General features: G+C 49.1%; 1 protein-coding gene across 1 annotated transcript in view; it reads right to left on the bottom strand.

Moving 5' to 3' along the window:
* ABCD3 (ATP binding cassette subfamily D member 3) overlaps window positions 1-23,325 on the bottom strand; it is a 50,840-nt gene extending 27,515 nt beyond the window's left edge. The window contains exons 1-3 of the mRNA XM_066597374.1: window positions 23,185-23,325; window positions 4,033-4,069; window positions 366-464 (exon numbers count right to left, since the gene is read on the bottom strand). Of these exons, the coding sequence (XP_066453471.1) occupies window positions 366-464; window positions 4,033-4,069; window positions 23,185-23,288 (240 nt within the window). The 5' untranslated portion in view covers window positions 23,289-23,325. The remainder of the gene's footprint in view (window positions 1-365; window positions 465-4,032; window positions 4,070-23,184) is intronic.
* Window positions 23,326-24,519: the final 1,194 nt, after the last annotated feature.

The raw sequence follows: 24,519 nt of genomic DNA, 5'->3' as shown, positions 1-24,519 counted from the left end.
CAGCCCCTCTGATACGTCAATTTCGTATGCTACTTTCACCCATACAAGATGGCTGCAAATGTTCCAACTACTTAATGCACACTTCTTTCTGACTGGCCAATGCTGATCAGATGAGCAACTTTGGCCTATCAGAAAAGCACATATACTGTATTGGTAGTCTAACACTACCAACGCACTGTGCAGATTAGGTAGTCTGGATGCCCGAAAAACAGGACCTGGGATCATCAGATGGGAGGGACAGCAGAGAAGAACAACTGCAGTTAATACACACCCTCGCTTCTCTTCCGGTCCATAACTGGAGGGATGCTTTAAACGTCTGCAAATGCAGCTCAGTGAACAAGAAATTAAGACACAACATCCAATACCTCTTTACAGAACGTTTTGGGTACTAATATCCTCAGGATGCGGCCGATTCTGGCAAAAAAAACACGGTCCACCACAGCTTTTTCTTTTTTTCCATCTTTCTGTAAAAAACAAGACATTGTACATTTAAAGAACAACTGAAAACAATTACTCTGATATTCTAATCAGCTAGATTTCGCATTTTAAGGCTGGGCTCACACGAGCGGGTCAGATTCTGCATGCGAAAGGCGGGCAGCGGATTCCAGCTATGAGCACAGCCGGTGACCCTGCGTTCTGCAAGTACCTGTATTGCAGATGACCGCGAAGGCTGGCAGGCAGCCATGTGCAGTACAGGGCTTTTCTTCTTTCTTTGTATTTCCCGTGCTGTTACTTAGTGATTATGCGGGTACCCGCAAGCCCATATGCAATGGTAATTGCATATGGGCTGTGGGGTCAGATGCCTACGTTGACTTTAGTGGTGGCCGTCCGCACAGATAAGCGGCAACATAGAGCATGCTGCGATTTGTCTTCTGGACACAGAATACACAATTTGTATCTGCGAGTTTGTAGGAAAAAAAAGTCGAACGTACATGCCTTCCAATGCCCGCATTTTACCAGCAAAACCCATAATTCAAATCCAATAATGTGAAACCAGCCTTATATGGCGGGTACAGAATGAAACAATACTAATATCTACAACTATATTTACACATTCATTATACAACAAAGCCTTAACCACAATGACACAATAGGGTTTTTCTCTAATTGCAATAAAAAATTGGATAATTTTAAAAGGGAATCTATCACACTGAAGACCGCGGTACCAGCTGCAGGCAACATTATAAAACGGGGAGAGCGTCGCAGATTGACTCATTCGGAGAAAAGTCAGTAGAACCTCTAATTTAGAGACTTAAATAACTGCTTACGCAGGGCGGAGTCTAGTAAGCAGTCTCAGCGACCGACTTCTTACGCAGGGCGGAGTCTAGTAAGCAGTCTCAGCGACTGACTGCTTACGCAGGGCGGAGTCTAGTAAGCAGTCTCAGCAACTGACTACCTTTCTTGCATAAGTGTTCATATGGTGCTAGCTGTAAATTACTGACCAGGACCACCCATTGTACTCCTAACCTCATTGATTCACATGTGCCAGGTTCTCTATAACCCCCCTTAAGGATGTGGCTTAGTTTGTCCCAGGGTTGGCCCTTAAAGGGGTTGTCCAGTTGTAAACTATAGATGGCCTACTACTGGTTATCAATAGTAGATCCGATAAAGTCCGTCAACCAGGACCCCTACTGATCAGCTGCTCAGCAGGCCCGTGTGCCCATGCACTGAGTCGATTACTGCAGGAAACAGGTAGCTCTGCTCTTTGCCTGTAATACCAAGTTTGACCACTGCGCTAAGTTCACATTCATTTCAGTGGGAATTTGCGCTGCAATCTTCAGCCTACCTACTGCAGTAAGAATAGAGCCGCTTCCTGCAGAAGTCTGCTCTGTACAAAAGTGTTGTGGTGAACAGCTGATAAGTAGGAATCCCCGGAGACAGACCCCAATAATCTATGATTGATAACTTATCCTGGAGGACAGTCCATCAAAAGTCTAAGTTTACAACAGCTTTAACACAGCTGACTTAGACTTAAAGCCCCATATAACGGGACGACTATTGGGCAAACGATGCCCGACACTCGTCCCCGCATGTACTATGTGCTGCTGCGCAGGAGCTAGTATCGTTGCTTAACAGCGGGGTGGCTGCAGGAGATTTCTTTCCTCGCTCTTCCCCCTGCCCCTCTCCGTTCACTTAACATAGCGGCCATTCGGTAGTGAATATCTGCTGTTAACACTGAACGATTAAGCTGCATAAAATCCTGATCGATGAGAGTTCAATGTAAATAGCAGCCGTTCAGTACTGAACAGCCGCTATGCTAAGTGAATGCAGTGGGGCAGGGGAGAGCGAGGAGTGAAATCTCCTGCAGCCAACCCACTGTGTAGCAACAATACTAGCTCCTGTGCAAAAGCACACGAGCTAGTACATGCGGGAACGAGTGTTGGGCATCGTTTGCCCGACAATTGTCCCGTCTAAATGGGTCTTTACTGTCAATACACGAGTGAACTCATTAGGGCCCCATTTAGAAAACTATTATCACTCAAATCTTTTGAGCGATAATCGTTGTGTGCATTTACACGGCAAGATGATCGCTTAAAATTTGCTCAAACTGCAGTTTGAGTGACAGTTTTGAGCGTTAACTTTGCATAGGTGTGTAAATAAAGGCTCACACTGTATGCAGAAGACAAGCGGGCCTGCTATCTGAGCACTCCGAGAAGGGTATGCAGAACACAGCTGCAGCGCTGTCTCCTGCATACTCTTGCTGTGTTCACGGAGCACACAGCTAGTATACAGCTGAGCGCTCTGAGCGATGTATGCAGAACACAGCTGGACGGCTCTGTTCTCTGAGCGGGATACCAGCTGAAATAGTATCAACGGTATCCCGCTGAGGCACCGATAAGGCTAGTCGTTCTTTCAGCTAGCTCAAAGACAAAGATGAACGACTCGTTAATGAAAAGTGCACGATGTCCGTGCAGTTAGACCCAACGATTCTCACTCAAAGGATGGCTTTGAGCTATTTGTGAGCAAGAATCATTGGGTCTAAATGGGCCTTCGCTTGTGATGCCACAATTGCTATTAATTAGTTATACAGGCGGGATCTAAGTGTTCTACAATTATGGCCATTGTTGTCCATAGCCATCAGTCACCATCACGTGTGTACAAACACTGTGACCACAGAGCCGGAGATCTATGGCATCGGTCACTACGCCTTATGATGCAGGGTGCTAAACGGGTTATGTCTTGTGGTAGCACAATATAAACTCCTGAGCTGCCTGTATACATTAATGTTGGTGGATCTTGTATTATAGCCGGATCAGTTAACACATCAACACTTTACAGGAGTCTCCCGACTCTACCCTGCAGATATCATGAAGACAAGAATTAGGCAGGTTTGATTTCAACGTGGCGGATCCTTTGTTCTGTAGGGAGATCAGCGGCTACCAGATACTTATCCCCCTCTCCCCATGAATTATGTATGGTCTAGGGACACAGATGTCAGCTACCTCTTGTGCAGGACCCAAGAACAAATGGAGACTTTGTATTCAAAGTAGTCTCAGTTAGAATGATGTCTGGAAGAGGGCAGCAGGGAAGCCTCTTCCCTATGTGGAAACAGCTGATCGGTTTCACTGGGGGCCATTATTCAGCTTAACCAGCTCATGGCCAAAGGTGTTTTAGATCTTGGTGCCCAGAGCAATATTTCACCTTTTGGGCTGCTTCATTCTACAGGCGTTTTTCTTTTGTTTCTTAATCTACTCCAAAAAATGGAAAAAAAAGCAAAAAAAAAAAACACAAAATTTAAAAAAAATCCTCTAGCTTTTTACCTCTAATAAAACGAAAAAAAAAAAATCTATAATATATAATAGCCCTAATAAGTCATTGGGAAAGAAAAAAAAACAAAACAAAAAAAAACACACAGCAAACCAATTCTGGTAGCTGAAAAAGTTTCTGGACCTTTAGAAGTGAAACACCTTGGCCCTTAAGGGTTAAACATAGCACATACATTACCGGGCTGCAGGCACCAACCTGCTAGCTCATTAATCTACATGGGCTGGTCGGGAAAGGGATGCTGAAAAATCAGAAGTAAAGCGTCACCTCATTGTCCTGCGCCGGGGTCCTCCCACTTTTCTTCCTGAAGAGGGAAGGAACAGAAGATTAATACTCAGATACTCAACACATGCAGGTCTAATGAGTAGGTGACATCAGCCGGTGACATGTCCGGGCCGTCCTCTAATGGGAGGCGAACCCCAATAACTCCTAGTTCAGATCATCTGAGGTGTCGGTTCACAAGCAGAGATTTTTATGCTAGTGTAAGGCCCAATGCACACGGGCGGATTTTTGCAGCAGACTCCGCAGCAAGCCATGTAAAATGATTCTTCCACGCACAAGTGCAAATCACTTGCGATTTCCGCTTGTGGAAGAATTGCTGCATGCTCCATTTTCGTGTGGGACTGGCACGGATGGCTTCTATTGCAGTCAATAGAAGCCTTCCGACCTGTGACGATTCCGAAATGTCAATTTCGAAATCGGCGCTGCATTCTCTGCAGTGCACATGTGCGCCGGCTGGCACCTCCGCAGCACAGAGGAGAAAATATCCGGAGAAGTACGCAAGGGGTCACTGGCGGGCACAGTCGGCCTAAAAAGTGACGAGTCATACAGGCGTTCCTGGAAAGTCTTGTAATCTACCTGTACAGAGGGCGCCCCTTCACCTGGCTGCACACCAACATGCTGCGGTACCTTCGCCCTACTGCTGAAGCATCACAATGGCCAAAGTCTATCTGATATAAAGTGGATTGTACAGGAAGCTCTGCTGGGACTAAATCTACTGATGAACCCAGGGAAAGGAAAACACGGACCCACGTCTGCTGCCTGTGTGTGTTATTTCTCAGAATACAATGCTGTTTTTTGCACTCCATAGGGCTCAGTGGGGGACACAATATTACAGATCCTCAGAGCCTCCAGTATCAAAATCTGCACCATCTGAGTTTCATCTAATACCCATGTTATACAACTTTAATGGTGTACGATAAACTCCACGCACTAAATACATCTGCGATACTCGGATACTCGTTGCCTTTCAGATCGAGAGATCACACAACCCTGCGGCCCATTTATCTTCACTAATATGGCCTAAACCTTATTCCCATTTTTCGTTGACCTTTATTGGGCATTGCTGTAACTAGCAAGAAGAAAGGTGTTAAATCTTCTATCTATAGACAGATGCCGGAACACCAGAACACCCAAGAAGATTCACCAAAGGGCGTTCTTGTCAGATCTAGCCCCTCAGCTTTCTGATTCCAGCTCTGGACGACTAATTTATAACCCAGGACCAATTACAATTAATCTATAACGCGAACCTCGTTATTATTTCCACCTTCTTTGCTTTACCCAAATTGTATAGAGATGGTCCCCATAGTGGTTAGACCTAAAATCTTAGCCAGAACGCCCGTGTTTGTGTGGATAAAATAACCATTTCTATCATCATTTCCGTCATACGTGAAAGATACTAAGGAGGCCACTTCTAAGATTTGTAACATCTCCGTCCCTCAGCGAACACCTTCAGCTACAACTGTTGTCAGCCTTTACTCCATCATCATTTGGGGTCGCAAGTGGTTCGTTTCTTCGGTCCAAAGGTGCGCACATCCATTTTTTTTCCCCTTTATATACCCGTTTTTTCCACCAAATATTCAGCACAGCGATGGGAACGCCCCGTGCCCCATGGTTTGCTGACCGTAGGCTGCCTTCACACGGTGCAGATCTACTGAGGGCTTTCAGCAACGGAAACCGCGCAGCAGATACGTCGTGAACCAGTGGTGGACTAATATGGACATAAAAAGGGGCAGTTATTAAAGTGAGGAAATGCTGGGAATTTGAATCCTTCTATTTCAAGGATTTGAAGCCCGCAGCATAAATGGACATGATGTAGATTCAGAACCCGCGGTGGATTTGTTGCTGAAGATTTCACCACCATGTGAGGCCGCCTGCACACGGGCGATGGGGTGCCGCATGCGGAATCCGGCTCTGGCAGCAGCGGCGTCCGCGTGTACCGGCTTTGTTTTTGCCTTATCTGTACTGCGAATGTTCCACACGACTCGCCGTCGGACCTGCGCGGTACAGATTTTTTTTCCACGTCGTCATCTGCGACCTTTTCGCAATTACGGAAGGGCTGCAGATCGAATGGCTTCCATTGACTTCAATGGAAGCCATTCGCGCAAAAATGGAGCATGCTGCGATTTTTCATCCACGAGCAGAAATCGCAATTGGTTTCTGCTCATGTGCGTGAAGAATCATTTTTGCATAGCATGCTACGGACGGTATTTGATGCAGAACCCAGAGGCGGACGCCCACTCTGGATTCCGCAATTCAAATCCACCCGTGTGCGTTCATCATAATGAAGACTTTAGCACTCGGCTCGTACTGGAAAGGCTGTGGAACGCCTACAGCGATTCCTGCAGCGGATATTCTTCCACCAAGCGTAAGACCATCTTTGGGCTCGTTCACATCAGCACTTTGGTTTTCACTTAGCTGTTCTGTCTGAGGAGGAGCCAAACAGAAAGCTGTTCCAAGTTACCGTATATACTCGAGTAAATACGGTATTTGTTCAATGTCCCTTTTTTTGCTGAAAAAACAAAAAACTGTCAATAATAACAGAACTAAATGGAAAGGTTTCTATTTGATTCCGTTTTTGATGTCGATTTAATGGATCCATTTTTAAATGAACCCGTGCAGAAAGTAAAGGCCCATTTATAGCAGCCGATTATCGCAAAAACACCCATGCTAATCGGCGATTGTTCTAGCGATAATCGGTGCGTGTATATGTGCGCCCATCGTCTCATCCTTAAATTCAGTCCAACCTAAAAATCGTAGTTCACTTTTATCAGCAGTTCTCCACGGGGAGCGCTGATAGCATTGTTTCCTCATGGAGAACTAAGGATCTGAGTGCAGCTAATAGCCTCGGGCTATTAGCTGCATTTAGGGAAGGCTTCATTTGCATACCTAATTGGTATTTAAGTAGCTGAGTAGCTACCTAAATACCAATTAATTTTTATGCAAAATGATCGCTCAAAGTGATCATCGGCCATGTAAACCAGCCTTTAGAAAGACAAAGGAACACAAAAAAGATTCATTAAAAACTGATGTAAAAAGGAAGCAAATGGAAACCGATCAAGGAAAAAACCTGTTTCTGATCAGTCGGCCGCTCTATTAAAAATCGTAATTATAATTTCCGTTTGTATTCCATTTTATTATCCTTTCAATAGAAAAAAAAAAGCCGATATATAAACGCGCCCTTTAGCAGAGTCAGATGTGTTGTAACCTGCAGGGCCCATCAGCAAGTAAACACGATCGGAACAGACCGGAATGAACTTTAGCTGCATTAGGTGCGCCAAGAAACTACAGGTTTATCACACCGATGAGCCGATAAGCTCCTAACGTTACAGTAAAATACTGTACGGTAGTTACAGCAAGGAAACCAAACATTTCGGGTGGGGTCACACGGGGACGGAACTCCAGCGGAATTCTCGCAGAGTTGCCGCACTGAAAAAACGCGAGAATACCGCTGGAAAAGTGCAGCTTTTGTAGCAGTTTCACCATCGCCATTCCGCTATGGCAACATTTTTGCAAAATCTCGGCCACTTTGCCGGTTAATCCCGGGATTAGGAGCCGCGGGCAGAATTGCCGGACGGAAATTCTGCGGCAATTTCGCCCCGTGTGAACCCAGCCTTAGAACTTTAGCAAAATCAAAGTTTTCTTGCTATAAAGACGAGAATAGCCCGTTACATAAATCACATTTTTGTGGTAAACGTTTTTTAAACAATGTTTGGCGATTTTATTTTCAACTTTTGGTCACAATCTGCATTAAAAAAAAATCCTTAAACTCTTGCATTTTTCTCACTTTCTGATCTGTAGAGGAAGCTTTGCAGCGGTCATCTGACTAAGACCTCCTGCACACGGGCGGGTTGGACCCCGCATGCAGGGTTCCTGCAGTGGAGTACGACCCAGTGCCCCCTGCGTACCTGTCTGGCGGCTTCTTTCTGCTCCGTCACATGCGCAGTAGGCGCCGAGGCTAGATGATGCTGCGGATCATGTGACACATCTACAGTGCTCACTGCGGAAGTACCGCAGGACGCACCGCCTCTATTGACTTCAATGGAAGCAGTCTGTGCATAGCCCACAATCGCAGCATACCGCAATCGATTTCCACTTGTGCAGATGAAATCCCATACTGCCATAGCATGCTACGGGTGGTATTTGCTGCGGAGCCCAAAGGCGGACGCCCACCGCGGACTCCGCAATGCAATTACGCCCAAGTGCAGAAGGCCTTAATTCTGCCTTTTTCACAGTGACTACACAACTAGTGTAGTAAATAGTAAATGGAGCTGTGAGCGACAGGCACCATACAAAGGTTACCCAGTAGTAAGAGTCAGGCGTGACGCCGCACCTGGTGACTCACACACAAGCATATGTTACCAGATGCTACAGATACCGGGGACCGACCTGCCAGCACAGAGTAGTCGTCTCACCTGTCAGAAGGGCCCCTTCTGGTCTGTGCAGAAAAACCCGTTTACCTTGGAGGGTAACAGCATGTCTAGAGCAGAGCACAAGGCACTTCATCTGGGTTTCTCCTTCTACATCTGTAAAACCAGACATCCCCTTTAGGCCTCATGTCCACGGGGAAAATCGGGCCCGCTACGGATTCTACATGTAGAATCTGCAGCGGGTCCCTCCTGCCCCGCGGACATGAGCGCCGAAAATACAAATAAATGAGAATAAACTTACCTCCGATCCGCTCCGTTTCTTCTCTTCGCGGCGGCGTCATCTTCTCTCGTCGCGGCCGGATCTTCATTCTTCGGCTCGGCGGATGTGCACGATGACGTCGGTGACGTGCCCCACGCATGCGCCGGGCCGAAGCAAAATGATCCGGCCGCGGCTGAGAGAAGATGGCGCGGCGCCGAAGAGAAGAAACGGAGCGGGTGAGTAAAATATGATTTTTGTGTCCCGCGGATCCGGACGGCTTCCATAGGCTTCAATAGAAGCCCGCGGGAGCCGTCCCCGCGGGAGACCCGCATGAAAATGGAGCATGGTCCAGATTTTTTCATGCTCCATTTTTTTTAAAATCACTTTTATTGACGATCCGCGGGTATTTATCTACCCGCGGGTGGTCAATGCATCCCTATGGGGTGCGGATCCGCGCGCGGGAGAAGAGTTAAAATCCGCTGCGGATTTTAATTCTTCTTTTCCCCGTGGACATGAGCCCTTAAGGCTTCCTTCAGACGGCCATATGCAAGCGGGACCACTGGCACCATACGAGCACCCAGCTGTGTGCGGTCCCTCCTGCAGCGACAGTGCCTGCCCTACTCTCGTCCGCGGCACGGATCAGACGACACATAGGGATTTTTAACATTAACAGAAAAAGAGCTTGTGTGACCGGCCTCAGGCTATAAGGGGTCCGTGAAATACAGACCGCACACGGGCGTAAAATAAAGACGTAGGCCTGTTTCACGCGGCGTTTTTGCGCCATGCAATCTATTTCAGCGGGTTCGCTCACATGTGCGTATTGTGTGCGCAATTCTGCTGTTCAAACAAAGTTACGCAGCATACTCAATTTTCCTGCGCACGGAAATAGATCATATGGAACTAGTTAGGCGCAGGACGGGACCGCGGCGGCGGCGGTGTTTTTTGTAATATTCATGCTACGCATTTTCTTCTGGTATTTTTTCAAGTCCTACTGAAAAACCAATATGTGTGAAAAAGATGGCAGAACGATCCATATCAGCGCCTATCGTGCAGTAAGAGCCCTATGCTTTCTATGGGTAGCGTACGCAACGCTGTCCGTACACAATACATACATAGCGTATGGGCGACGATACATATACAACCCCGCTATGAGGCAGAGCGGGGAATTAACCCCCCCCCCCCCCCCCCCAAAAAAAAAGTCACATCGCGCACGACCACATGCATGCAGTGCATTCACCATTCAACATGGTGGTAGGTTTTATGCATGAGCCCCTTTACTCTCTGCCCCCAGCTGATCTGGAACACAATATCCTTTAACCCCTTGAGTGGCACGCCCGGAAATTTTCCGGGACGAGCTCCACTGCCGATAGTGACCTAGCCCGGAAGATTTCCGGGCTATGTATCACTATGGGAGCTGCAGAGCACAATGCCACAAGCTGTGACTGTGTGCTCTGCCTGCACAGACCCACAGAGAACAAAGCAAGGGCTTTGAAAAACCAGCAGAAGATATTGCCGATATGCCGGCAATCTCCTGCTTTGTTTACAGGTTGCCATAGAGACCATCAGCTTGTCAGAAGCAAGCCGATGGTCTCTGTTGCAGGGAGAGCTGGTGCTTGGCTGTGAGAGGACAGCTAGGTACCTGCTCTTACAGCAGAGATCAGAGAAAACCCCCGATCTCTGCTGTGTTAACCCTTTACATGCAGCAGTCTATGTGACTGCAGCATGTAAAGGGCTGTCACCATGGGACCCGCAGAATGTGATCAGGGGTCCTGATGGGTCTCTGTGGAAGTCCCCTAAAGGAACAAAAAAAAAAAAGTAAAAAAAAAAAAGTAAAAAAAAATTATAAAAAAAAAATAAAAACACTTGTCTCCCTTTACTTTATAAAAAGTCAAAAATACAATCACACATGTGGTATCCATGCGTCGTAATGACCCAGAGAAGGAAGTTAATACATTATTTAACCCCTTAATGACATGGCCCCTTTTTTTCTTCCCCCCCCCCCTCATTTCTTTTTTTCCTCCCCCCTGTTTAAAAAAATCACAACTTGTCCCGCAAAAAACAAGCCCTTATATGGCCATGTCAATGGAAAAATGAAAAAGTGGCAACTGCAAAATTAGTTGAAATTCAATGATTAGACCATTTTAAAAAACCTGCCCTGGTGGGTCTGACAGGGTGGTAGGAAACCTGCCACTGAAGGGGTTAACAGGCGGTTCGTTTAGAGTAATGGAACAATTTTACCTTCTCTTAGATGTTTGGCTGGGTAATAGATTAGGCCTCATGCCCACGGCCCGGCCTCCGCCAGCAGAATATCACAGCAGAGTTCAACATGGTGCCCATCAAAGACCCCATACTCGCCTTTCCGGATCTGCCGCGCGAGTCCTGTCTGGCGAGCCAGTGCGCATGCGCAGTACGGTGCATGACACACCGGCAGTGGGCGATAACACGGCTGCCGGTGAGCACAGAGGAAGTATCATGTGACGAACTACTTCCACTGACTACAATGGAAGCTGGTCACACGTTTTCCTGCGGCAATTATAGCATGCTGCGATTTCTTTCACACTGCCGAATTCCGCAGCGTGAACATTGAGCCATTAGGCGAGATCACGCCGCGAATTTTCACCGCATTAAATGCGGCACAAATCAGTCCGTGAGATACATAAAGAAACTTGCCTTAAGTTGCCAATGAACCTGTCGTAATGATAGGTTCATCGCTTAAACTCACAGTGACAAAGTGTTCTCTCTCTGCAGTATATGGCAACACCCGTAGACAGCCGGCCTAAATGCACACCCTGACTGGACGACGAATGAGAATTCGTTTGGTTATTGCACGCCATTCAGTTATTGCACGCATAAAAAAATTAAAGGACTGATCGGCCCGTGTGAACAGGCAGTTCATCTATGAGCGACTGCCTCTTTACTGTGAGTGGAGGCGGGCTACAGGAACGATCCCCGACGCGCTCTGCCTCCAGTGACTCAGCGATGATTGGTCCTGTGTAGAAGCACCGGAGCAATCATCACTGGGATGACCTGTTGGCCATCTGCACCCAACGGGCCATACCGCATAAAAAAGGCCAAAAGCTGCCGGCACACTACATCTGATGACTCCAGTGCTGGTTCCATAATGTTGTATCTTCCAACCAGCCTTCAGGATTCAAAGGGATGGAAACGATGTGAACCAGACCAAAGAAGTCTTTGTGTCATATCCCTCCACATCATTCAGTTGAGGTTCCCTCCTGGCTTATGTCCCCATGGGAGATGAGAAGGGAGGAAGACCAGCGCTGGATTGAATAGCACAACATGGCAGCAGCCGACTGATGATTCAAATAAGAAAAAGGTCTACTACGCTTAGGGCTGATCGAACACCAGCGTTCAGAGCATTGCTAGCTGATCGTTAAATTCAGTCCAACCTAAAAATCGTCATTCAGCCTTATCAGCAGTTCTCCACAGGGAGGGGTGATATTTTGTTCTCCTGTGGTAAACAAAGCTAACTGAAACAAAATAGCCCTCAGGCTAAAGGCCCATTTCCATGAGCAGGTGATCACTGAAATGACAGTTTGAGCGATCATTCTGCATAAAAATTGGCATTTAAGTAGCTACTCAGCTACTTAAAAACCAATTAGTTATGCAAATGAAGCCTTCCTGAAAACAGCTAACAGCCCAAAGCTATTAGCTGTGCTAAGATTCTTGGTTTTCCATGGGGAAACAATGCTATCAGCACTCCCTGTGGAGAACTGCTGATAAAAGTAAACTACGATTTTTAGGTTGGACTGAATTTAACGATCAGCAGAAAAGCACACGATGGGCGCACATTTACACGCACCAACTATCGCTAAAACAATTGTCGATTAGCGTTTTTTAGCGATAATCGTCCAGTGTAAATAGTCCTTAATAACTGCATTCATTGAAGGCTTCATTTGCACACTTAATTGCTCTTAAGTAGCTGAGGAGCTACTTAAAAGTTTATGCAAAATGATCGCTCAAAGCTGTCACTCAAACTGTTGTTTGAGCGATGATCACTGTGTAAATAGGCCTTTACAGACACAGCAGATCATGTGCCACGCAGGATTCTGACCCGCCGCACCGAAATATGCAGAGACCGAACAACAAGGGGTGGCGACAATACAGACAAGTATAGCATGTAAGAGAGAAAGGAATAATAAAAAAAAAAAAGTTACCACCGACAATCCCTTTCAAGTCTGCACTATTTTCCTGTCCAAAAAAACAGAAACCTAACAGAACGGAAGCCTTTCCATCTTTTTTTTAAATCATTGGGGAAAAACGGATTCGTTTTTTTTCTGTTTTATTTTAGTTTCTCCCATCTAAAAACGGAGCGGAGAGACGTAAACCCTGAACTGACCCCAACGTGGGTGTGAGAGCCGCCTGCTCCATCAGTGGGTCCTTTGTCCTGTTCTCCAGCAACGGGCAGGAATGCCACTTTTTGTAAATCAGCTTATTTCATTCTTAAAAGGAAAATGACAGGAATGACGAATACAATGTAGAAAATCCCCAACACGATAAGACATCAGGGCGGCATTCTTCTACAACTATGATAGTAGAGGAATCAATCTACTTCCTACTTTGTCTCATTTTTGCAATCAGAGAGCATAAAAAGATAAATAATCCACATAGGGAAAATAAATGAAACTTCAGAATTACTTTATTAATCTAATATTGATCCCGAGTCACAGCTATATTATAACCCAGAGCTGCATTCACAATTCTGCCATTTACCATATGGACAACACTGAGGGAAAGTTCACACAGCGAACTGCGCCCAATAGAGCCCATTGATTTCAATGGGCTTATTCACAGCTGCGTATTTTTCATGCGACTTATATTGGTATGATGCCCCCCAAGGCTGGGTTCATACAGGGCAAATTTGCAGTAGAAATTCCGTGCAGAATGCTGCTGTGGAAAATCCGCCTGCGGCTGCTAATCCGGTGATTGGCCAGCCGTGTGGACGAGATTTGCCAAAAATCTTGCCCACACGGGATGGCTAATCTGTTTCGGCAAAGCCGGCATTAGTTGGTGCTGCGGCGCGAATACCCCGGCCACAGCATGTCTTTTTTATTTTCCGTTGCGGCCTCGCTCCCCTCTATGGGAGCACCGGCCACAACGGAAAAGGCATGCGGCCAAGACACTCTAAAACCCGCAGGTTTTGAAGCTGCACTTTCACAGTGGAAATCTCGCGGTTTTTCGCTGCGGCAAAACCATGAAACTACCGGCAGGATTCCACCCTGTGTGAACCCAGCCTAATAGCCCATTGATTTCAATGTGCATACGTACATACACAGGACAGCTGGGCATTCGCTGCGTATTTACACCAAATCAATGGGTAATACACAGAGCGCATCAGGCAGTCAGAGAAGCTGATGCCGCCATCTTTGGTTCTCCAGGCTCAGAGGGTCGCTTTATACTAACAAAATAGCTCTGAAGCCAGAAGAATTGTGAATTCAAGTCTAAACTATACTACCAGCTGTAAAGTACAAGAGAATACACAAAGTAGTTGTACACATTATGTAGAATTATGTCCAGGGGTCATAAAAGGAATCTATTGTCAGAAAGTTACCAACCGCTTTAATATTATGTGGAAAAGCTTACCTCCTCCCCCTTCATCGTTGCTGAAGGCCCACCCCCAGAGCTCTCCCACAAGAATCCTAACATCATTTTCTGACAGGTTTCTAATGTTCATGTGGCTGCTGTAAATCTGATGTCTGAGCTGACTGTCTCCGCTCAGCGCAATTCCTCCCCCCCCCCGGCGTTTTATTCTGCCACAAAAGCCGGCCCAAGTCATTAATATTGGAGTCCTGGAGCCCCTTTACACCAAAACTAGAGACAAGAAAAAGAAAAAAGAAGAAGCGATTACTCGCATTTAGGAAACTGTCTACCAGCTTATGATTAGTTATAGTGAGAAGTCCCCTTTAAAAGATAACCGTTGACTATCCTAAAAGTCTACACTTCCACCTTCATACATCTATACATCTTTTCCATTTCTCAAGTTAACTGCCTTGAGAAACAGTGAAGACGTCTTACTACGTAGTTCCTGTTACATCACACGCTCTGGGTTACAGGCGAGGACATGAAGCAATCAGTAGCGTTCGGTAACAAATGGAAACCATGTTGAATATATTTTTGGACACAGGCGTTAGGGCTTGTCCACACTGGCGAATTCCATTCATCTGTTCTGTTTTTTGGAGCAGAGGGGGGGGGGGGGAATGAATTTTTTAGCGCAGACTACGGCTTTTTATTTCTGTTTCTCGGCTTCTAAAGCAGAAGAGAGGAATGGAAGTCACTGATCCTGGTGTGGACAAGCCCTTACCGGATGCCGTCTGCTCCGCATTACATTACTGGTTTCTTGCTTTTTTTTTTTTACATTTTCCTGCCTTTACTATTAATCCACCGGTCTGATGAAGAGGTGGTTTGCTGCCAAAACGTCTAACTACTAAAGTTCTTCACTCTTATCCAGACGACTCTCCACAACCAGCAGCACCACATCTACCCTGCACTTTCCCTTCTCCTCAAGTCTAGAGCCAGCAGTAGTGGTGGTTGGGGGGAATAAAAGTTCCGGACGGGTTCCCTTTAAGATGCCCACAAAATTGTTAGAACCAGTGTAAATCCTTCCAGCCATCCCTTCACCGCAGGCGGATGCATCCACTTTACCTACTAATGTTCTCGACCTGCAAAGCATTTATTTCCTCTTTAAAAGGGGTTCTACAGAACTACAAGTTGTCCCCTATCCACAACTTGCTGATCTGTGGGGGTCTCACTGAGACCCCCACGGATCCTGAGAACGGGGATCCTGTGTCCCCCCCCCCCCTCTGCCCGTCAGTGTAGGGGTGGCTTCTCCCATCACAGTGATGTCAGAATGAATGGACAGTGCTCCGTTCATTGAATGGGCGACACTTGCGTGACCAGCGCTCCATACAGACTCCTTCCCACTGCGGTGGGTGCAGGAAGCCGGCAGTGAGGAGATACAGGAGGCCTGCTCTCTGGATCAGTGGGGTCTCCACATTGTGACCTCACATCTTCATGCAGAAACGCCATTTTCCACATTGGAACTCTGTTCGCAGATTTTGCCCGTTGACAGGCCACAATCTGCATGTGGATCCTTGGCAAAATGCTGTTGATTTTGTTGCGGTTTTTGAGTAAAAATTTTGCTGCGTCAAATGTTCCATGTGGAAAAGCATAGAAATGGGATTTTCCAGGTTGAAATTACGCATACAGATTTTGCCCATTAGCAGAGCAAATTCCACATGCGGATTCACGCAAAATACAGCATCAAAAAGCATTTTTCCACACGTGAATTCCGCCGTGTGAACATAACCCGCGGGTACGGGCGCAGACAGCGGGTATATGTGGGGGATATTCCAAAGTATAAAATTTGTACCAAAATTTGCATCAAAATTTACAAAAAGCATTTTGAAATCCGCACCATTTCCTACTACGTGTGAAAGTAACTTCAAGGGAATCCTGGGAGTCTATACTCATGACGCCTCGGCAGGATAAGCAGCGGTCCACCTTACGAACATCTGTAACATTGTAGGACGCCCATCCTTCCTTCGCCGATAGAAGAACGCGGATTGTTTTACTCGTTGGTAGATCTGAATCCCACCCTAATACGTCTCTACAGGCGATGAGAGGCATTCATCATCCCGAATAGATTACTGGATTCGGTAGAAGAATCGGCCAGATGTGGCCGGCCTAATACACGCTCGGGCAAGAGAAAAAACAGCAAGGCTCCCCTAGAAGTTGTCGGAATCTAATGAAACTGTGCGATTGTAACGTTGATATAAAGAAGCGATTACGATCTCAGTGCAAATGGATAAATGTATTGCTGAGAACTGACCCCTTGAAGGGAGGCTCTAGCATCCTGTTGTACCGCCTCTAGCTTGGATACAAGACGTGATACAGATGGGCATGGAGGCTCTAGCATCCTGTTGTACCGCCTCTAGCTTGGATACAAGACGCGATACAGATGGGCATGGAGGCTCTAGCACCCTGTTGTACCGCCTCTAGCTTGGATACAAGACGCGATACGGGCGGGCATGGAGGCTCTAGCTTGGATACAAGACGCGATACGGGCGGGCATGGAGGCTCTAGCTTGGATACAAGACGCGATACGGGCGGGCATGGAGGCTCTAGCTTGGATACAAGACGCGATACGGGCGGGCATGGAGGCTCTAGCTTGGATACAAGACGCGATACGGGCGGGCATGGAGGCTCTAGCTTGGATACAAGACGCGATACGGGCGGGCATGGAGGCTCTAGCTTGGATACAAGACGCGATACGGGCGGGCATGGAGGCTCTAGCTTGGATACAAGACGCGATACGGGCGGGCATGGAGGCTCTAGCTTGGATACAAGACGCGATACGGGCGGGCATGGAGGCTCTAGCTTGGATACAAGACGCGATACGGGCGGGCATGGAGGCTCTAGCTTGATACAAGACGCGATACGGGCGGGCATGGAGGCTCTAGCTTGGATACAAGACGCGATACGGGCGGGCATGGAGGCTCTAGCTTGGATACAAGACGCGATACGGGCGGGCATGGAGGCTCTAGCTTGGATACAAGACGCGATACAGGCGGGCATGGAGGCTCTAGCTTGGATACAAGACGCGATACAGGCGGGCATGGAGGCTCTAGCTTGGATACAAGACGCGATACAGGCGGGCATGGAGGCTCTAGCTTGGATACAAGACGCGATACGGGCGGGCATGGAGGCTCTAGCTTGGATACAAGACGCGATACGGGCGGGCATGGAGGCTCTAGCTTGGATACAAGACGCGATACGGGCGGGCATGGAGGCTCTAGCTTGGATACAAGACGCGATACAGGCGGGCATGGAGGCTCTAGCTTGGATACAAGACGCGATACAGGCGGGCATGGAGGCTCTAGCTTGGATACAAGACGCGATACAGGCGGGCATGGAGGCTCTAGCTTGGATACAAGACGCGATACAGGCGGGCATGGAGGCTCTAGCTTGGATACAAGACGCGATACAGGCGGGCATGGGGGCTCTAGCTTGGATACAAGACGCGATACAGGCGGGCATGGAGGCTCTAGCTTGGATACAAGACGCGATACAGGCGGGCATGGAGGCTCTAGCTTGGATACAAGACGCGATACAGGCGGGCATGGAGGCTCCAGCTTGGATACAAGACGCGATACAGGCGGGCATGGAGGCTCCAGCTTGGATACAAGACGCGATACAGGCGGGCATGGAGGCTCCAGCTTGGATACAAGATGCGATACAGTAGCTTGGATACAAGATGCGATACAGGCGGGCATGGAGGCTCTAGCTTGGATACAAGATGCGATACAGGCGGGCATGGAGGCTCTAGCTTGGATACAAGATGCGATACAGGCGGGCATGGAGGCTCCAGCTTGGATACAAGATGCGATACAGGCGGGCATGGAGGCTCTAGCTTGGATACAAGATGCGATACAGGCGGGCATGGAGGCTCCAGCTTGGATACAAGACGCGATACAGGCGGGCATGGAGGCTCCAGCTTGGATACAAGACGCGATACAGGCGGGCATGGAGGCTCCAGCTTGGATACAAGACGCGATACAGGCGGGCATGGAGGCTCCAGCTTGGATACAAGACGCGATACAGGCGGGCATGGAGGCTCCAGCTTGGATACAAGACGCGATACAGGCCGGCATGGAGGCTCCAGCTTGGATACAAGACGCGATACAGGCCGGCATGGAGGCTCCAGCTTGGATACAAGACGCGATACAGGCGGGCATGGAGGCTCCAGCTTGGATACAAGATGCGATACAGTAGCTTGGATACAAGATGCGATACAGGCGGGCATGGAGGCTCTAGCTTGGATACAAGATGCGATACAGGCGGGCATGGAGGCTCTAGCTTGGATACAAGATGCGATACAGGCGGGCATGGAGGCTCTAGCTTGGATACAAGATGCGATACAGGCGGGCATGGAGGCTCTAGCTTGGATACAAGATGCGATACAGGCGGGCATGGAGGCTCTAGCTTGGATACAAGATGCGATACAGGCGGGCATGGAGGCTCTAGCTTGGATACAAGATGCGATACAGGCGGGCATGGAGGCTCTAGCTTGGATACAAGATGCGATACAGGCGGGCATGGAGGCTCTAGCTTGGATACAAGATGCGATACAGGCGGGCATGGAGGCTCTAGCTTGGATACAAGATGCGATACAGGCGGGCATGGAGGCTCTAGCTTGGATACAAGATGCGATACAGGCGGGCATGGAGGCTCTAGCTTGGATACAAGATGCGATACAGGCGGGCATGGAGGCTCTAGCTTGGATACAAGATGCGATACAGGCGGGCATGGAGGCTCTAGCTTGGATACAAGATGCGATACAGGCGGGCATGGAGGCTCTAGCTTGGATACAAGATGCGATACAGGCGGGCATGGAGGCTCTAGCTTGGATACAAGATGCGATACAGGCGGGCATGGAGGCTCTAGCTTGGATACAAGATGCGATACAGGCGGGCATGGAGGCTCTAGCTTGGATACAAGATGCGATACAGGCGGGCATGGAGGCTCTAGCTTGGATACAAGATGCGATACAGGCGGGCATGGAGGCTCTAGCTTGGATACAAGACGCGATACAGGCGGGCATGGAGGCTCTAGCTTGGATACAAGACGCGATACAGGCGGGCATGGAGGCTCTAGCTTGGATACAAGACGCGATACAGGCGGGCATGGAGGCTCTAGCTTGGATACAAGATGTGATACAGGCGGGCATCCGTCTGAGATGACGTTTTGCTGCGTTCCATCTCCTTCTAGATACTTGTGTTCTGTTGACCGGCTGTACCTGCTGTGGAAGGAGAACTGAGGAGGTGCACAAATAACGGTCATCATGTGTTTCACAGAAGAGTTTCCGGTTATCTACAAATAAAGCTTAGTCATTGGGAGGTTACGCAATTTAAACCCTTTGTACTTAATCCCTCGCCACCTGCAAGGTCTCTCTTCATGGAGTGGGGTTTATTCCTGCAAATTCTGACATATTTGATGGGAAAAAAAACAGCACAGCAGAGCCACAACAGCCCCCATGGAGGTCACGAGACACCGGGGTCCACCAGGCACTAGTGTCATCACGATATCATTATCACCTGCGCTCGCACCTGTGCCGCGGTTCACCAGCTTAGGTTCACACTTCTCGGATTTCCTTATGGCAAAACAAGTGTAAATTAAAAGATCCACGACAGTAATCTGAGGCCACCGCTGGGATATTGGGTGAGGATGTGCCAACGCACCAACATGAGGATTAACCCCATTCAGCAAGGCCAATCTGGGGGGCTCCTTCCGCTCGCAGATGATTTTTATCCCCATGAAGTGATCAAAAAGTCCATGGAAATTCTTTTTGAAGTATAATTTGGGGACTCCCCATTCACTTGTATTCTCCTGGCAAACATGAACTGAAAATCCACAGCGTATCCACCAAGGGTGACCGTATACGAAGGGCTCGCTCACAGCGCCGGTTACGGATTCCACTTTTCTGTTCTGTATTAAAAGCAGAAAAACAGAATCCCTTGGGGGGGGGGGGGGGGGGAAGGGGCTGGAGGGGGAAGAGAAGGATTTGTCTTATGATGGAAGGCAATGGTGCGGCACTGACTATAGCCGGGGTCCGTCCGGGCTCCGTCACGCCGTCCGCCATGTTCCTAGATTACTTAATAGGGATGAGCGGGTATACTCGCTAAGGCACTACTCGCTCGAGTAATGTGCCTTAGTCGAGTATCTCCCCGCTCGTCCCGAAAGATTCGGGTGCCGCCGCGGGGCGGGGAGCTGCGGGGGAGAGCAGGGAGGAACGGAGGGGAGATCTCTCTCTCCCTCTCTCCCGTCCGCTCTCCCCTGCTCCCCGCCGGCCCCCGAATCTTCAGGGACGAGCGGGGAGATACTCGGCTAAGGCACATTACTCGAGCGAGGAGTGCCTTAGCGAGTATACTCGCTCATCCCTATTACTTAACCCTGCTGCACTATACTGTCCAGGAGTTCAACAGAATCTGCCATGAACGACCCCAACCCGATGTCACTGCTGAAGGTTTGCTACACTTCTACAGCCTCCTGCACAGGAACGGATTTGAATTGCGCAATTCGCGATCGGCATCCGCACGCAAGATCTGCTGTAATAGACGCCCATTGGAAGGTATTGACTTCCGCAGCTTCAAGCAGATGTACGGATGCAAATTGTGATTTTTATCACATGGAGGGAAAAAAATTAATCACATTTTTGCACGGATTCCGCACAGACGGGCTCCATTGATCTCTATGGGAGCGTTCTGCGGATGGGCGTGGTTCTTAACGTATAAAGGAAGCAGGAATTCATGACCTGTTCGCAATCTTTTTTTCCACGCGGATGTTCCGTCTGTGAATATGAGAACATCCACGCAAAAAAAACAAATCGCGTCCACAAACAACTGCAATTCATTTACGTGATGAATCGCAGGTCTTCCGCTTGCAGAATCCGACCCGTTCGTGTGCAGGCGGCCTACCCGCCTCGGGATGATCTAGGCCACCTGCACTGCAGATCGATACATTGTAGCAATGCCAACAGGAAGGAGATCCGCTGCTGAAGGGTTTATCTCTAACCTGGTTACAACTGTGTCCATTCACTGACAGCAAGCAGAGAGGAATTCAAACAAAGTCCATCAGAGAGTTGCATAACTATTTTACAATGAGAAAGCTTTATTTACACAAGACCGGAAGACGCAATTTACAGACAGAACACGGCCGACACCCGACGCCTGATTTATGGACGGAGCGCGCTAAGAGATACAAAAGGTTACACTAAGTATTCAGGAGTCCTCCGTTCCGGAGGGGAGGGGGGGGGGGCTGCACACCATATGGATGCAAGCCGGCCGACACACGATAGGGGTCACTAATCCACCACCTGCTACCTGGAGGCATCAGAGCGCGCTCACACGCAGCGGTAAAGCTGCAGGAAGGTTCACAGCATCAGCGCATTAAAATCCGCACCGCTGATGTGGACTGAGCAGGAATCAGCTGCGGACCGATGTCAGTAGCTGCAGGGCGGCCCTCCACCTGCAACATATTGCTACCTGTCACCTGCTAGTGACAAGGCCCTGGTCAGGCGATTTGTAAGTGGCATCACATAACCAGCGGCCCGGCGCTCACGAGAGGCTGATGGGTAACACATGCGAAGAATTGATCGCAGAGGAGGAAAGCTCTGGGGCTGCTTAAAAAAAAAAACATGCATCGCACGCAAATCACACGGCACGCGAATGCGCTGCATTTTTTTTCACGCTCCCATAGGAAATAACGGGTGATTCTTTACTAAGATTCGCCCAATAATAGAACACGCTGCAGATTCTTTTGATCTCGGACCGCTGGTCCACAATTCATGGTTTCTTTTTCCTGCGCCAGTTCCATCCATATCACAAGCGGATGGAAGTCACACGGAATACCGCCTCTGTAAGCCCCCCGAAAACTGCAGAGCCGGACTCTACATGCGGAAGCTGGCCCTGGGAGCAGCGGCGCCCCCGTCACTTGTGTCTGTACTGTGGATGGCACGCACGGCGGGCCGCTGGACATCTGCAGTTTTTTGTTTTTGTTCTTTTTTAACTACTGCTTTTCCCGTGTTATCGCCTAGCAATGACGCGGAATCCGCGACTTTTCCGCAATGTGATTACGGAATGGCCACGGATCGGACGACAATGGAAGCCGTGCGCGCAGAATCACACAAGAACGGGGCGCACTGTGATTTTTCCTCCGCTTGCTGAAACCACATTTGCTATGGGCGCTATTAGGTGCGGGCGGACGCCGCGGATTCCGCACCACATATCCGCCACGGTCAGGAGGCCTAAATACAACTGTAGACCGGCTGATATGACCGCGTTGGTACAGCATATTCCACGCGCCGAATATGCTGCACCAATTTCTCATGTTGCCACTCAAAAGAATTGCGCAAAAAACACGCGGAAGAAAAATCGCAGCACACTCTATCTTGGCGGGTATTATGTGCGCACACACGCAAGATAGGGCATGGCGAGAGGAGCAAGTACGTACGCAGCGCCATCATCTACCGCGGGCGGCACACGGCGAATTACGGCCGTCTGAGCCGGACAATAACGCATAACGGCGGGCTAATACACATTTGCGCTAAGGATTCCGTTTTCCCGCAGCACCATATGGATCCGCGTTATGACGGAACTGAGCAGCGACAAGTTGCGCCTATGGCAATAATGGCGACCGTTCGGTTCGCGTCGAGGCAGCCTACATCCACCAATCCTCCCCATCCCCCGCCACCGCTGACCGCCCCATCTACAGAAGTCTGCCGGTCAGGGCGCCGGGAAAGCTGAGTGCTAGGAGGGCAGCTGCTTCATATACTACACAGCAGGAGTGTGAGGAGAACTACAAGTCCCAGCAGGCACCACGCACAGCCCGGTGCGGTTCCAGGTGTCTCAATGACACAGACCGGTGACACCGTTGGCCTCGCAGGCCCCGGGCTGTCCGCCCGCCGCCTCCGGTCACCCGCCCCATCGGCTTTCTCACCCGTTGGCTGCCCTCCGCTTGTTGAGCAGGTAGAGCAGGACGAGCGCCGCTCCGGCCGCCGAGGAGTTGCGGACTGTCAGGTACTTGCTGTAAGCCGGCGCCATGGTCTCTGTCAGGAGAGGAGGGAGGAGTGGCTGCCGGCAGAGAAGCCGCAGCATGCCGGGAACGTCTGCTGGCCCCGCCCCCTTGCCGTCACTATAGCAACGGCGTGGCGCCTCCGTGCTGCGGTTAGGCCGCAACCGCCGTCATACAGCCTCCCATGTTTTGTTGTAGTGGGGTGTGACTAAAGGGGGTTTTGGCAGCAGTTCACACCACTAGGGGTTCACCAGCTGACTAAGGCTGGGTTCACACAGGGTCCGGAATTTCGCTGCGGCGAATCCGCCTGCGGACGCTAATCCCGGGTTTAGTCAGCCATGTGGACGAGATTTGTCAAAAATCTCATCCACACGCGGCAGCCAATCCGTCGCGGCAAAGCCGGCGCTACGGCGCAGATTTCCCGGCCTAAGCATGTCAATTTTGTTTCCCGTTGCTGCTGCGCTGCTCTCTATGGGAGCGCCGGTTGCAACGGAAAAGCGTGCGGCCAAGCCGCTCCAAAACCTGCAGCTAAGGGCCACGGGGTTTTATGCAGCGCTTTCCCAGCGTAAATCTCGCGTTTTTTCGCTGTGGCCAATCCACGAGTTTTCTGCCGGACTCCGTCCCGTGTGACCCCGCCCTGTAGTGCAAAGATTTATGTTTCGGAGAAATAAAAAGAGTTTAAGAAATAAATAGTGTTTTTTTATTTATTGTATCGGTGAGGAATTGCGAAAGTAATTTTAAAAAGTGACAGATAAGCACAAGTACGGCGCGGCGACTGTGGGGCGGCTTCTACCAAAGCCTGCGGCCAAAAATCAGATTTTTGCGTTGCATTGTGACGCAGTGCATTATACAACATGGTCAACACTAGGAGTAAAGGTCGTGGATGTGGACGTGGGCGTCCGGATGAGGGTGTGGTCAGAGGCCGAGGTCCTGGGCAGGGTGAAACAGTGCCGGCTGCTGAGGGAGAAATACAACGCCGCTTCATCTCACAGTTTGCAGGTCCGCGTGGTACACCATTATTAAAACCACAATAGTGTGATAAGGTGATGATGTGGATAGCGGATAACGCATCCAGTAATTTATCCACCACCCAGTCTTCCACGCTGTCCACTCAAGCTAACCAAGGGACCTGACCTGTGAATCCTCACGCTGATCCTCCTTCCTCCCAGCCTGCTCACTCCAGGAAAAGGAGAGATTCAGAACAGGTATACTCATAGGAACTGTTCTCAGGTCCCTTCCCTGAGTCGCAAACAACGGTTC

Source organism: Eleutherodactylus coqui, chromosome 3 (assembly GCF_035609145.1).
Source record: "Eleutherodactylus coqui strain aEleCoq1 chromosome 3, aEleCoq1.hap1, whole genome shotgun sequence".
In the NCBI taxonomy this organism is placed as follows: Eukaryota; Metazoa; Chordata; class Amphibia; order Anura; family Eleutherodactylidae; genus Eleutherodactylus; species Eleutherodactylus coqui.
This window is presented reverse-complemented; position numbering and strand designations above follow the sequence as displayed.